Source organism: Macaca thibetana, chromosome 8, assembly GCF_024542745.1.
Source record: "Macaca thibetana thibetana isolate TM-01 chromosome 8, ASM2454274v1, whole genome shotgun sequence".
In the NCBI taxonomy this organism is placed as follows: domain Eukaryota; kingdom Metazoa; phylum Chordata; class Mammalia; order Primates; family Cercopithecidae; genus Macaca; species Macaca thibetana.
The window spans coordinates 134461521-134473617 of NC_065585.1; the positions used below are offsets into that span (position 1 = coordinate 134461521).

The 12097-nt window shown below is 48.7% G+C and overlaps 1 protein-coding gene and 1 pseudogene across 4 annotated transcripts in view; both read left to right on the forward strand.

Moving 5' to 3' along the window:
- GATA4 (GATA binding protein 4) overlaps positions 1-8360 on the forward strand; it is an 84799-nt gene extending 76439 nt beyond the window's left edge. For all 4 annotated transcript variants that reach the window (XM_050801095.1, XM_050801096.1, XM_050801094.1 and 1 more), the window contains exons 5-7: positions 3442-3529; positions 5318-5466; positions 6659-8360. In XM_050801095.1, coding sequence (XP_050657052.1) covers positions 3442-3529; positions 5318-5466; positions 6659-6841 — 420 coding nt within the window. In that variant the 3' untranslated portion in view covers positions 6842-8360. The remainder of the gene's footprint in view (positions 1-3441; positions 3530-5317; positions 5467-6658) is intronic.
- Positions 8361-8459: 99 nt separating this feature from the next.
- On the forward strand, positions 8460-11157 carry LOC126961080 (putative uncharacterized protein C8orf49; annotated as a pseudogene).
- The last annotated feature ends 940 nt before the right edge of the window (positions 11158-12097 follow it).

Sequence of the window (12097 nt, forward strand, 5' to 3'; positions counted from 1 at the left end):
CTTTATATCTGGCAGGTCTACTGTTGGAAAACTAGCCTATAAAAAATAACCAGTACATGATGACCTTTGAACTATTTATTGCTGCATTGTTTGTGGTGGCAAAAACTAGAAACCACCTTAAAATCCCATAAAGGAATGGTTGAAAAAATTCTGGTATATCCCAAAATGTGGAATATTGAGGAGAAATTTAAAAATAATAATCTAGAGCCATGTATCTTGATCTAGAAAATGAAAAAGTACATTGCAAAGAAATATATGTAGCATGACCGCATACTACGAGTGTTGAAGGTGCAGTAAACACACATACATATGGGATGAGTGGACGGACCAGTGGATGGGTGAATACATACACACAAATATACATGTATAGGTGTATTAGTCTGTTTTCACACTGCTGATAAAGACATACTCAAAATAAAAAAGTGGTTTAGTGGACTCACAGTTCCACATTGCTGGGGAGACCTCAAAATCATGGTGGAAGGTGAAAGGCACGTGTTACATGGCAGCAGGCAAGAGAGCCAAGCAAAAGGAGTTTCCCCTTATAAAACCATTAGCTCTCATGAGACTTCCTCACTACAGTTAGAACAGTACGGGAGAAACCACCCTGTGACTCAATTATCTCCCCTCAGGTCCCTCCCACAACACGTGGGAATTATGGGAGCTACAATTCAAGATGAGATTTTGGTGGGGACACAGCCAAACCACGTCAATAGATATATATGTGTACATGTGTTTGAGAATTTTTTTTAAATGTAAGAATATATAACAGGCTGTTAAATCCAGTGGCCTCATTGGGATAGGATTTATGGTAGTGGAGTGAGAGGGCTGTTATTAACTTAATCTTGTGTATCTTTTCATGATTTCTTGTTATAATGAACAAACAAATAGCTAAAGTTATGAAAATTCATAAGAAAACATTTCTTTCTGCAAAGAATATATATAAGGGTGTTTGTTAATCACTGTAATAGCAAAAATGGAGGGGAAAAAACCTTTGGAAGGAAAATGGTTAAACTATTATTCTTCAATATGGGAATGGTACAAGAAACTTATTGGGAAATATTATGTAGGTATTCAAAAGATTATATTCTCAGAAAATAAAAAAAATAAAATTACCACATGATCCAGCATACTATTTCTGGATATATACCCAAAAGAATTAAAGGCAGGGTCTCAGAGCTATTTGTACACTCCCGTTTACAGCAGCATGATTCACAAATGCAGAAAGATGGAAACAACCCGAGTGTCCATGGGGAAATGAACAGATAAACAAAGTGTGATATATATACACGTAGGATATTATTCAGCCTTAAAAACGAAGGGAATTCTGGCCCCTGACACCATGTGTCAAATCCATGGAGGCAGAAAGTAGAATGGAGACTGTCAGGGGCTGAGGAAAGGGGGAATGAGGAGTGATGTTTAATGGGTATGGAGTTTGAGTTTTGCAAGATGAGAAGAGTTCTGGGGATGGTGGTGAGGGCTGTAGAACAGTGTGAATGAGCTTAACACTACAGAACGATATACTTAAAAATGGTTAAGATGGTAAATCTTAAGTTACATGTATTTTATTTTACTGCAACTGAAAAAAAAAAGCATACCTAAGTGAATGGAGATTAACATGAGGGGAAGATTCTTCTGAGGCTAGAATGGGCTTGAACATTTGAGGCATAGCTAGGGGGATGGGGTGGGGGAGGACACCCTCCCACAAGATGGAAAATAGGGGTCTGGGTATAGAGTCACAGACAGATAGGCAGATGGTGGGGTAGGGGTGTGCAAATGCTGCCCCATCTACCCACAGTTAAATAGGAGGCAATTCAAGTTCACATATGCTGGTGCATTTCTCGCTTAACCATTCCATGTTCATGTCTCTGAAGCAGTAATTGCTTTTCTGTCTGTATTTGCAGGTGTGGCCTTTAGCGATCCCACATGGTAGACAAGCATAGCATAGAACAGGGGCTAAAAGACTCGGCTCAGCCTAAGAGAAACCAGATGTGGGGAAGGCACCCTGCGGTCCTGCTCCCCAGGACTGGCTTAGGCATCTGTGAATGGCTCTGGGGCCTGCCTCCCAACAGAACTGTGGTGAAAGTATTGTCCAGGGACATTTTATCTCAGAAGCTGGTCACAGGGCAATCTCTAGAATAGTCTCTTACTGCTCCCCACCGTTCATAGACGCACCAGTGACTCCAGCCAGACCCAATGCAGTACAGAGCTGCTATAAGTAGAGTAATGTTACATCTCAGCTCGCTGGGGCTGTGACTGTTGAGGCCAATTTTCCCAGCACAATTATTGATAGCACCCCCGCACTCTCGCCCCTTTTTGAGACAGAGCCTTGCTCTGCCCAGGCTGGAGTGCAGTGGCACAATCCCGGCTTGCTGCAGCCTCGACTTCCTGGGTTCAAGTGATCCTCCCATCTCAACCTTCTAAGTAGCTGCAACTACAGGCATGTACCACCATGCCCAGCTAATTTTAAAACTTTTTTATAGAGATAGGGTCTCACTATGTTGCCAAGGATGGTCTTGAACTCCTGGACTCAAGTAATCCTCCCACTTCGGCCACCCAAAGTGCTGGGATTACAGGCATGAGCCACTGCGCCTGGCCTAGCACCCACTTTTTGTTTTCAGGGTCCTTGTGTGGATGATAAAGGCTTTTGAACATTCTCTCTGCTGCCTGAAACGCCTGCCTCTGTCTACTCAAAACCTTTTACAAACTCAGGTGTCACCTCCACCCTGAAGCCTTCCTTGATATCCTCATGTGCCCCTCCTTCCCACTCCTCACCCCAGGACAGTTTCGTGTTTCTCTGTCTTTTTATATCACCTACCAGAGTCCGGTTATTTCTGCTTGTCTATGAATTTCTGAGGGTAGGAACTGTGTGTCTTTAGTTCCCTATTCTCCAGGCTCTAGTAAAGTCCCCATCACATCACATAGGTGCTCGATAAGTTTTTTTTTTGTTTTTGTTTTTGCTTTTTTTTGAGACGGAGTCTCGCTCTGTGGCCCAGGCTGGAGTGCAGTGGCCGGATCTCAGCTCACTGCAAGCTCCGCCTCCCGGGTTCACGCCATTCTCCTGCCTCAGCCTCCTGAGTAGCTGGGACTACAGGCGCCCGCCAACTCGCCCGGCTAGTTTTTTGTATTTTTTTAGTAGAGACGAGGTTTCACCGGGTTAGCCAGGATGGTCTTGATCTCCTGACCTCGTGATCCGCCCGTCTCGGCCTCCCAAAGTGCTGGGATTATAGGCTTGAGCCACCGCGCCCGGCCTGATAAGTTTTTTAAAAACAGAATTGATTTCTTTCTTGCTGAATTCCAGGGGCCTGTGCACACCGTCTGAGCCCCAGCCTTTGTGGAGAGATTGCTTAGGTGTTGCCTTCTCGCAGCAGCTGTGTGTCTTTCAGTGCTGTAGCAGATTATGTAGAAATGGAAAACCATATATATTGACTTGTGACCCTCCAGGTCCCCAGGCCTCTTGCAATGCGGAAAGAGGGGATTCAAACCAGAAAACGGAAGCCCAAGAACCTGAATAAATCTAAGACACCAGCAGGTGAGGAAAAGATCTGTGAGTGATTATGTGAATACGTCAGAAGCCCTCAGAGTGCACAAGAATCATATCTTCTGGGTTAGGCAGGCCAGCCCAGGCTGCCAGGGTGTGGTGACGGCATTGTACATCCCTGGCCTTTCAGGACAGGATGAAGAGCCCAACAAAAAAGTAACAATTGCCATGGAACGTATTGGGAGCTTTTGAAGCAGGCTCAACTCAGGCTGGGGTCTGATCATTGCCAACTGCCAAGATCCCAGTGGGCAGGCTGGACCAGTCGAGGGCCTGCAGGAAAGAGGAACTTTACTCGGTCCCTTCGTCTTCGGCGCTGCAGCCACCCAAAAGCTCAGTTCCTTTCAATTTTCTTTGGGCTAACGGGGATCCAGGAGGACAGGGTCCAATTAATCATGTTCCTAACAGATTGATCTCTAAGCCAGTGGATAATTAACATCATGCAGTGCTTTGTGCTTTAGAAAGCCCCTTCAGAAACATTATCTCCATGAAAGTAAGACTCCATGAGAACCAGTTTATGACGCCATTTGAGTAACAAGCAAACTGAGGCTCATAGAGGACGATGATTTAACGAGGGTCATACAGCTGTTAATGGGTAGAGAATTAAAACCCAAGCTTTTATGCTTCCGGGTCAATGTTCTCTTCAATATACCACTCTGCCTTCTTAATTTCTGGATTAAGAATAAGGGCTGCTCAAAAGTTGGAGGCTGCAGTGACCTGTGATTGTGCCACTGTACTCCAACCTGGAGAGCAGAGCAAGACCCCATCTCTAAAAAAAAAAAAAGAACAGAGGCTGTTCTTTTTAAATTTATTTTTAGTAAATAAATTTATCAAATATTTATTAAATTTAAATTATATTTATTTGTATTTATTAAATTATATATAAATTTATGAAAGAACAAGGGCTGTTCTTTAATACATTTATGTTCCCTACCAAAACATTCCCCACTCAGTACGGCTACCCAGTTAAAGATTGGACTGGTCAGTGCTGCAGTCACAGAGAAAATCAATTGGCTGATCTGATGGAAAATGTATCTTCTAACCTAAGGCATGACAGAGTCAGATAAATTGGCCCTTTCCACTACCAAGGGCATGATCAAAGTTCTACTTTTCTAGATTCAACCACGGCTTGCCCCTTCTGGCAGGCATATTTCCTACCGGAATTTTCAGTGTCTCACACCTGTGGTCTTCCACCTCTCCTCCTGCTTCCCTACTGCTGCCAAGTACCCTACGTGCCCTGGGTAACCTTATTTCCTCTCACGTAGCAATCACAGGTAGAGAAGACATTCGGCTCCAGTGCACCATCCCTGGTCCAAAATTCCAAATCCGGGAAGCTAGATTTGGCAGCAAAACCTATTTTGAACAGACACAAGGCTGTTGATGGTCTCTGTTTACCCCATTCAGTATGATATTCACATGTTTTGCTGTGGGGATATTAATGTATTTAATTATAGGGTATTATCTCAGGCCCTGCGGGAGGTATTCTATAATACACAGTATTTGGACTTTTAAAAATTTGAATCTTCAAGTTGAATGAGGAAGAATTGTTTTTAAAAGTTTTGAATCCTGAAACCCATGTGGCCTCAAGGGTTTGCGATGAGCTAGGGGGAAGAAGCCATCCCTGTGAGAACTGTAACTGTCCACTGTAAGGACCCCTGCTGCTCTCCCTGACACATGTAGAGAAAGCCATTAGCTCAGACCCATCCCCGCTGTCTCACAGGCTGCCGGCTGTTCATTGGTCCCTGCCGCTGATTTGGGTGTGCCGACTCTGCTTCATTCCAGGTCCTGCAGGCAGTGAGAGCCTTCCTCCCGCCAGCGGTGCTTCCAGCAACTCCAGCAGCGCCACCACCAGCAGCAGCGAGGAGATGCGCCCCATCAAGACAGAGCCCGGCCTGTCATCTCACTACGGGCACAGCAGCTCCGTGTCCCAGGTACACGTCACGGGTGGGGCGCCAGGGCTGTTTGTGGGGAGGCCGATTGCAGAGTCCCAGGGGCCAGCCTAGTCTTGGGTGGGACTTGCAGCCAGGCCTCACAGGTGCAAGCAGTGAGCTACCCTGTGGGCTAGGAAGCTCCAGCCTTTGAGCTGCGTGGTGCCCTCAGGGCCCCTTGAGGCTAGGGGCATCTGCATCCGGCTGTATTTCAGGACATCTTGTCAAGCTATGGTGGTGTGGACACGATTATGACTCACAATTTTTTAACAGCTCCTCTATGCCACTATCTTTGGAAACAAAGAGAGGGGAGTCCGGGGCTGGCATACAACATGGGTGGCAGGGGAGGAAAACAACACACAAGGACAGCCTGAATGAGACTGCCTGCTGGGGCGAGGGGAGGCGTGCTCCCGCTGTGGGAGGCAGAGCAGGGCTTCTCTAGGCAATGTCTCCTATGTGCAGGGAGGTGAGACTTCAACAGGAGAGGGTGGGGAAGGAGGAGGAAGCTGGCATGGGGAAAGGCCTGCATCCTGCAGAGGGCAGGGGGGGCAGGCTGGTGGGAGGTCACAGGCAGGATGCCACTTTCATGAGGCCCAGCTCTGCACGTGTGTCAGGGGACACCCGGGGCAACCCAAGTTCCCTCTTGTGGAGGATGATGGCATCTCAGCTTCCCTGCCTCGTCCCCTCTGCAGTTCCCTCTCTTGGGACCAGGACACACCAAGCTTGACCACAGTCTCCTCTGACCAGCCCCTGCTGTTAATCTTGCCTCTGCTCTTAACTGAGAGAGGCTGTGTCTTAATGAGCTTCTTATTGCCTGGGAGAACCTGATCCCACAGAACCAGGGGTAGCAGGAGCCCCTTCTGGGCCGGGTGGACGGCTTCTCTGTTGGAAAGTGGATGTGGTAGTGATAGGATGATAGAAAGTGTCTCCTGTAACCATCAGAGCCTTCTGGGCAACCACAGTATCCACAGGCCCACCGGGTTCTCGCCCTGGTTGTATACTGTGCTCAGAAGCAGCTGATGCATCACCCAGACCCTTTGTGCCCAGATCACCGGGATCAGGAGAAACAGAGAGACGTGCTCCTTGGTCCCTTCCTGAGGGCGGGAGCCATCCTGGCGACATCTGCATAGTAGGGCACCCTCCCCTACCTCAGGAGTGTCTCCATGGGCCTCATCGTGTGCTTTCTGCTTTTCAGACGTTCTCGGTCAGCGCCATGTCTGGCCACGGGCCCTCCCTCCACCCGGTCCTCTCGGCCCTGAAGCTCTCCCCACAAGGCTATGTGTCTCCCGTCAGCCAGTCTCCACAGACCAGCTCCAAGCAGGACTCTTGGAACAGCCTGGTCTTGGCTGACAGTCACGGGGACATAATCACTGCGTAATCTTCCCTCTTCCCTCCTCAAATTCCTGCACAGACCTGGGACGTGGAGGACTGGGAAGAAGGAGGCCCTGGGCTCCCAGGGGCCGGCCTCCTCTGCCTGGGAATGACTCCAGAACAACAACTGGGAAGAAACTTGAAGTTGACGATCTGGTCAGGGGAAGCGGGTGTTGGATTTTCTCGGATGCCTGTATACGGTGGTGGGACTGGAGGGAGCCCAGCCTGCAGCGCGAGCACGCTGCCTCTCCCTGTGAGTTGGAGAGTTCCTTCCCAAGGTGTCCTTGTCCTCTGTGTTCACCGCTGTGGCCTAGACGGTGGGTTTCGCATTGTGTTTCCAGCACCAGGGATCTGAGAACAAGCGGAGGGCTGGGCCCTGGGACCCCTGCTCCAGCCCGAATGACGGTATCTGTTTGCCATGTTCCTGGATGGACGGTCCCCTGGGGAGAGGCCCCTGCCCCATCCATCCGCTTGAGAAACGGCACCGCCCTGCATCCCCAATACCAAATCTGACTCCACAACTGTGGGATGTGACAGAAGTGACCGAACACTTCCCTGGGGAGCTAGAGGAGCACTGCACCCGCCACAGAGCGCAGCCTCATCCACTGCAGCTGGCAACTTCTCCCCCAGGCACCTTCCCCTGCTGCGGGCCTTTGCTCCTTCACTTCCAACGTGTCTCAAAATAAAAGTCCCTCTTCCTGCTCTGAGTGATTCAGCTCTGCCTGCAGCTTGTACATGTCCCTCCCCTGGCAAAACCAGAGCTGGGGAGCTTAGCCAAACGGCCCCCCTCGAGTTCCCTGCAGGCCCTTCATTCACCCTGTCACACACAGAGGGGTTCTGAGTAAGAACAAAACGTTCTGCTGCTCAAGCCAGTCTGGCAAACACTCAGCCAGGCCTCGAGATCCTTCCGGGGAGAGTGTAAGTGGACAGAGTTCTGCTTGGGGGGGCAGGAGTGTCCCAAAGGCTGACCCACCTGCTGTCTGCTCCTCCTGGCCCTTGGTCCGATGGCAGCCGGAGTCCCTCCGGACCTGCAGCCTGGCCTCGGCAGAAGTCTTTTGTCCAGGAGGCGAAAAGCCAGAGATTCTGCAACGCGAATTCAAAGCAAACAAACACAACACGACACAAGTCACGGAAAGAAAATGACTGCTAAGACATGGCAGGGGGCCTGGAGGGAGCCTCCGACTCTGAGCTGCTCCGGGATCCGCTGCCTTCTCCTCTGCACATTGCTCAGTTTCCGCCCCTGACGCTGGAGCTCATGGAGACTCCTTCCTCTTTCTCAGCAGAGCTGTAGCTGACTGTGGCATTACTACGCCTCCCCACACGCCCAGCCCCCTCACTCCAAAATCCTACTGGCTATAGCAGAGAATACCTTTGAACTAAGATTCTGTTTTAATCATCATTTACATTGTTTTCTTCCAAAGGCCCCCTCGTATACCCTCCCTAACCCACAAACCTGTTAACATTGTCTTAAGGTGAAATGGCTGTAAAATCAGTATTTAACTAATAAATTTATCTGTATTCCTCTTTCCCTCCTCTTCCCTCAGTGGTCTTCACTGGGAGGTTCAGCACTGCTGTTCTCTCCAGGGAATCTTGAGGCCATGGATCCACTGACCCACTCACGGCTGCTTCCTTTCTTTTTGGCCATTGGCTAAGGCTCCCTCTTTTGGTAGCAGTGGATCCTGAAAAGAACACTCATCCCAGCCCTGCTAATGTCAGACATTAGATGGGTGTCACCGCTGGGCTTTAATTTCCTAGGAGACAGTTGTACCTATCCATAAACAAAGTTCCTTGTGGTCCAACAAAAGTCGCTCAATGTATTTACTGATTTATTGAGACAGGGCCTTGCTCTGTTGCTCAGGCTGGAGTGCTGTGTGCCATCATGGACCTACTTGGCTCGAACGATCCACCTGCCTGTCTCTTCAGTAGCTGGGACCACAGATGCACACCACCATGCCCAGCTAATTTTTATTTTGTAGAGATGGGATCTTGCTTTGTTGCCGAGGCTGGTCTTAAACTCCTGGGCTCAAGCAATTCTCCCGCCTCGGCCTCCCAAAATCCTGGGATTAGAGGCGTGGGTCACCACTCCCAACCATCTGAGGGCATTTTTAGAGCCCTCCAGACAACAGGGTCTGGAGCATGAGACTCCGCCTACCTGGAAGAAAATGTTCTCTCTAGCCACTTCCGACTTAAAACTGGGTCCCTCTAGGACAAGGAGCTCTTGCCATTTTATGGTTTGATCCGAACAGGCTAAGGGGCAAATGATGCCTCACAAGAATGAGAGAGAAGGCGGCACTTCCTCTCCTTTATCCATTTGTCTTCACCTCCTTAGGCCACAGGGGTGCTTAACCACTTCATCTTAAAAGTATGTGGAGTGGGGCCGGGCGCGGTGGCTCACCCCTGTAATCCCAGCATTTTGGGAGGCCAAGGCAGGAGGATTGCTTGAGCCTGAGAAGTTGAGACAAACCTGGGCAATGTAGGGGGACCCCATCTCTACAAAAAATTAGAAAATTAGCCAGGTATGGTGGCATGCCCCTGTGATCCCAGCTACTCAGAAGGTTGTGGGAGGATCACTTGAGCCCAGGAGGTCAAGACTGCAGTGAGCTGAGCTCATGCCACTTACACTTAAGACAGAGCAAGACTCTGTCTCAAACAACAAACAAAACCTTTTGAAACCCACATCAAGTCTTTTAACAATTAAGGAGCGCATTTATCTTTAAAATTAGACTTTTAAATGCCTCTAAGATAGGTGAGCAGTAACAAAGTTAATTTTAGCTGTGATTATGCTGTGATTGTGTTTGGCTTAACAGTAATGAAAATAAGTTTAGGCCGGGTGCAGTGGCTCATGCCTGTAATCCCAGCACTTTAGGAGGCTGGGGTGGGTGGATCACCTGAGGTTGGGGGTTTGAGACCAGCCTGACCAACATGGAGAAACCCCGTCTCTACTAAAAATACAAAATTAGCCAGGCATGGTGGTGCATGCCTGTAATCCAGCTACTCAGGAAGCTGAGGGAGGAGAATCGCTTGAACCCAGGAGGCAGAGGGTGCAGTGAACCGAGATCTCACCATTGCACTCCAGCCTGGGCAACAAGAGCGAAACTTCGTCTCAAAATAATAAGTTTACAGTCTCTGAATATGTACCAAATGGAGCCAGGGGTGGGGAGTATTAGGACAAGCCACCCACTGCAGAGCCCCCAGCTCTCACTCGTGGACTGAGTGCATGGGACACAGCCATTCGGAAAGCTCTTTCTTTCGGAGTGGGACTGGGTGTTCTGGTTTTGGTTTAATTGTTTTATCATTTTGTGACATTGGCACCTATTCTTCAGACTGCATCCTTGCCTTGCTTGCTTGAAGCTGGAGCACAAATGTTCCATCTCCCTGTAACAACACAAGTATGCGTCATCCCTGCGAGGCTTAGCTTGAGAAGCGGCATCTCCAGGAACCTCCTTCTGTGGTCCGTCTGCCACTTTACACTGTTGCTCTCATTTCAGTCACTGAGGCCCTTTCCCTTATCCTCCAGGGACATGGTGCTGCTCTATAAGCTCTGACTCCAGTGTGACTTTCATATTGCTCCTCCAGATAGCAGTGGCAGTGGCATTTGCAAAAAGGCTGAGAACAAGAATAAAATCATCAAAGTGAAGATGATAGTAAAACAGACCTCATTTTTCAAAGTCCATTCTTTTTTCTGGTCTATGCACTGCCAGCTCACTCCTCTGGCTAAAACCCGGGGGTGGCGGGGGTTAGTTTTGCAGAAAGCACTGATGGCACAGATGTGCTCCAAGTTAACCAGAATACAAGAACCAAAAAAGCCTGTGAGACACTGGTGCTCATGACCGCAAGCTCCAGCTCGGGGGTTTTCACATGAACACAAAAAGGGGGCTTCTCCCGTCCCAAGATGAGTGATAAATGAGGCACTTCTCATACACTCACACTCACTCCATTCCCTCTGGGATGACTGTCTTCCATCCTATAGCTGTGGCTGCTGTTCTCTGCCTGCTAAACTTCTTTCCCTCTCCCTCCCTCTGACACAGAAACACACACAGACACACATACACACACACACACACACCCCACTGGATCTATAAGCAGTTTGCAACAGGATGCACCAGTTCTAATCACTTTTCAAGTCAACTGAACCAGTCACAGCTTCCTAATCAGTGAATGACTGACATATGGAGTTAATTCAGAAGCAGCTCAATACTATGGACAATACTAGTGAACAATATTAGCATAATGTTTGTACAAGAAAGATACCATAGTCTCTTGTGCTCCCTCTTCAAGATGAATTTGCTGAAAGTGAGTCGTAATTAGAGATGTTAAAAAAAAAAAAAAAAAAAAAAAAAAAAACAATGGCTGGGCGTGGTGGCTCACTCCTGTAATCCCAGCACTTTTGGAGGCGGAGGTGGGTGGATCACCTGAGGTCAGGAGTTTGGTACCTGCCTGGCTAACATGGCGAAAGCCCATCTCTACTAAGAAAACAAAAAATTAGCCGGGTGCAGTGGTGGGCGCCTGTAATCCCAGCTACTTGGAGGGCTGAGGCCAAAGAATTTCCTGAACCCAGGAGGCGGAGGTTGCAGTGACCCGAGATTGCGCCATTGTACTCCAGCCTGGGCAATAAGACTGAAACTCCATCTCAAAAAATAAATAATAATAAAAACTGAGATTTATTGTTCCTCCTCTGTCCTTTTCCTTGAGAACTTAATAAAAATGGAAAATATCCATTACTTCTAGGGTTCTTGATGATCTAAAATGGTTAAGCCGGGATGGAGGATAGATGTGGTCAGTAAACACTGAAACCACGGAACCCTAACGAGGCCAGGGCTCTGCTGAGCAAATCAATGGGTCCAGAGTGCCCCTAACATGCTTTTCCGCTATAGCCTCTGAGGGGCCCGGGCCCTGCTGAAGACTCTGGGCTGGAATCCTCTGGGATATCCTCCACAGTCATCCATTGTATACCTTTCCTTGGGGTTCCTCAGAGTGGCTTCCAATCTTCCCACCAGCAGAGTCCCCTTTACCCACTCTCACCCCTGCCATGGGCCCCATTTTTGGTTTTGTTTTTATTTTTGAGAGTCTTGCTGTGTCCTCCAGGCTGGAGTGCAGTGGTGCAATCACAGCTCAGTGCAGCCTCCACCTCCCAGGCTCAAGTGATCCTCCCACCTCAGCCTCCTGAGCAGCTGGGACTACAGATGTGTGCCACCACCACATTCGGCTAATGTTTTTGTATTTTTAGTAGAGACAGGGTTTCACTATGTTGCCCAGGCTGGCC